General features: G+C 51.5%; 1 protein-coding gene across 6 annotated transcripts in view; it reads left to right on the top strand.

Annotated features, from left to right (window-relative positions):
* The window catches only part of LOC113204377 (zwei Ig domain protein zig-8-like), a 197,039-nt gene that overhangs the window by 24,622 nt on the left and 169,643 nt on the right, over positions 1–2,774 (top strand). For all 6 annotated transcript variants that reach the window (XM_026419550.2, XM_052269374.1, XM_026419549.2 and 3 more), the window contains exon 2: positions 233–414. In XM_026419550.2, coding sequence (XP_026275335.1) covers positions 345–414 — 70 coding nt within the window. In that variant the 5' untranslated portion in view covers positions 233–344. The remainder of the gene's footprint in view (positions 1–232; positions 415–2,774) is intronic.

Raw genomic sequence — 2,774 nt, 5'->3', positions numbered from 1 at the left:
TGGCGGCTCTTCTAGAACTACGAATGTGCCGTCTTTCCGCGGCCCCCTCAGATAGCTCAGTGCCGACACCGTATTAACTACATCGTGATACACACAAACACACAAACAACTTATGCTAGGTACAAAATTGTTCTTTTCCATTTGGAGTGACATCGCACGTGCTTTGAACCACATCCTTTTTACGTAACTTGTATTATAGTTCTGCTCACGATGACCGTTTTCTGCCATGCAGTGATTGGGCCGCTGCCACCATCGCCGCCAGGATGCCGACGGCGTCCTGCAGGCGTTCCTGCAGGCGCCCCTGCAGGCCATAATCTCCCGCGTGTCACACCGGACCTCCAGCCATGGATCTGCCTCTGCTCGCCCTGCTCGTCCTCACGGGCTGCGTGGACCTACTAGTATCCATCGCCCCAGGTTAGAACATCGTTTTATTGTTCTTTGGTATACACTGTCAAAAGCAGTCAAAAGTTTCGTTTTTTGAGAGCTGCTAAGAGAAATAATGTTTGGTAGTTACGAAGTGATTCCTTTCGCAGTTCCAAAGCAGTGATTCGTCCTATTGTAAGTGCTTGCTTCCCAATGACAGTTGACCACAAATCAAGTACTTGTTTCGAATTGACAAGCATCCACACATGTGCACATGTGTCGTTATCCGATTATATTGTCGAAGTTTATCACTCCAGTATTCCGTTTGCAGTCGGACTGGTCCTGTTTTTTTTTTTGTTTTTTTTTTTCACGCCGTCCTCCGATTGTCCCCATAGCCTCCACTTCACTGTCTCTCACTCAACCGCTGTCAGTCGCCTACGCGGAAATAAGTTCACTGTAAAAAAATTGATTGTGATTTTACGAAAAATTTTCAGTTAATGTTCTATTTGGAAAACTTTGTTTTTATTAAATTACGATTACATTGTTATTTTACGAATTGCTGTGTAAAATCCAAATGTTTCTAAGGGGTATGAAAATCATGCTATATTTTGTCTAATTTTATAGCCGTTCGCCCCAAAATTTGCATTCGTTACGAAATATTTTCGTAACTTTACGAAACGTTTTGTAAATTGACACTTTCGAAATATTTTCGTAAATAATTTTTAACGAAGCTTTTCGTAACATATATTTTTTCGTAAAATCACGAAAACTTTTTACAGTGCTCACATCGCGCATTCCTCTGAATGTTGCACACGGCCCTGGGCTTATGCACTGTATGTCATGTTGCGCTTTTGAATCTCTTTTGACCGCTGATATTTCGTGGTATGCGACGAGGAAACAGGTGGACACAGGGCTCTGGTGAACAGCGTTGAACAATTACGAATGGCCGAGCCTGTTCGGAAAATGGCAAAGGTGGTTTTAGAGTATCACGTATCACGTGTTTCGACTGCTCCTATTGACCTTCAATGCAGGCTGTAGAAGCTGCTGGCCGTTCCAAAATGTACGTCGTCCGAAATGTTTGCGTATACCATGCCAGAACGGTCAGAGGTTGTACAAACGACGGGACCCCCTGGCTTTCCAGCTATCAGGATCGTTGGACTTTGTTGCCACGTCCAGGACAGCGACGTGTCCCCTCCATCTCTCTACACCTGTGCGCGTAGTCTGGTGCGGAGCCCTCGCCCTTGACGCTCTCGCCCCGGCCTCGGGGGGCCTCGGAGACCTCGGAGGCCTCGGAGGCCGCCGCGCTGCACAACACGTCACGGCCAATCAATAGCGGCAGTATAAGTGAATTAGCGGTGCCGCCCGCTCCGCGCGCCCCGCTCTCTCCTCTGATTGCGCCCGGCTTATTTCACCAATTTGGCCCGAGTGCCCCCGGAGCACTGCGGGGCAGGCCGGACGGCCCCGACGCAGGCCTCTGGACCAGCTGAGCCCGAGCCCCGTGATCCGCCCGGGCGCTCTCGGGGCTGCATAGTGCTACGGGTCGGGGATGGCCCTGTGTGTAGGCCCCCTTTGCACTCGGGGTGTTCCTACCCCTAGCAGCTGAGGGTGTGGCGGGGCGGGGCAGGCAGTGGCGCCAGAGCCCTTCACTCTCATCTGCCATCGAGCCCGCCCGTAATACGGCCCCGGGGACGCACGGTATGCAGAGCAGGTTGTTAGTTTCAGCCACTCAGCCACGTTAGTCTCACTCTTACTCGTCCTTCCTCCCTTCTCATTCGCTCTCTTTCTTGCTTCCTTTCTCTCTCTCTCTCCTTTCCCCCTCTCACTCTTCCTCCCCCTTTTCTCCCTGTCACCCTTACCCCCCTCCCTCTCACCCACTCTTGCGCCCGCTTGCGCCGCTCGCGAAGGCCATATCACGCGTCACACATTTCCCAGAAGAAGGCATGTCTCCCACCAGAGAACGCTGTGGAAAGAAAGGACTGTCTGTGTGTGTGTCTAAATGAGAAAGAGAGGGGGAAAATCACTTTTGCTGGTTTTCTGGTCGGCGGCGGGTCGGTCCAGCTGTGCAGTGAAAGCCGTGGAGTCGCGGCCATACCCACGGCTTCTCTGCCCCGCGAACTCTTTACTTGCTAACACCGCTCTTTCTCTGGAGTTAAAAAAAGGAATAATGTGCCACAGTTTTAAAAGTTTAGCGTTGATGCGTAGGAGACGCGCGCGCGCTAGTGAAACCCCAAAAACAGAATGAGAGTGCAGAGTGAGAGAGTAATGGTGGTAGATAGGGGGAGCAGAGGAGGGACAGAGAAGGATGGTGATGGTAAGGTGAGCGCGTGTTCGATGGCTCCCTGAAGGACATGCTTGGCGTGTTGCCGTAGGCTGCCAAACGGCCCCACGAACGTACACCCCCCTCCCCTGCC

This window comes from Frankliniella occidentalis, unplaced genomic scaffold, assembly GCF_000697945.3.
Source record: "Frankliniella occidentalis isolate FOCC.00 unplaced genomic scaffold, Focc_3.1 Scaffold90, whole genome shotgun sequence".
NCBI classification, from domain to species: domain Eukaryota; kingdom Metazoa; phylum Arthropoda; class Insecta; order Thysanoptera; family Thripidae; genus Frankliniella; species Frankliniella occidentalis.
Note: the sequence above shows the minus strand (reverse complement) of the source record. Positions and strands in the feature narration are given on the sequence as shown.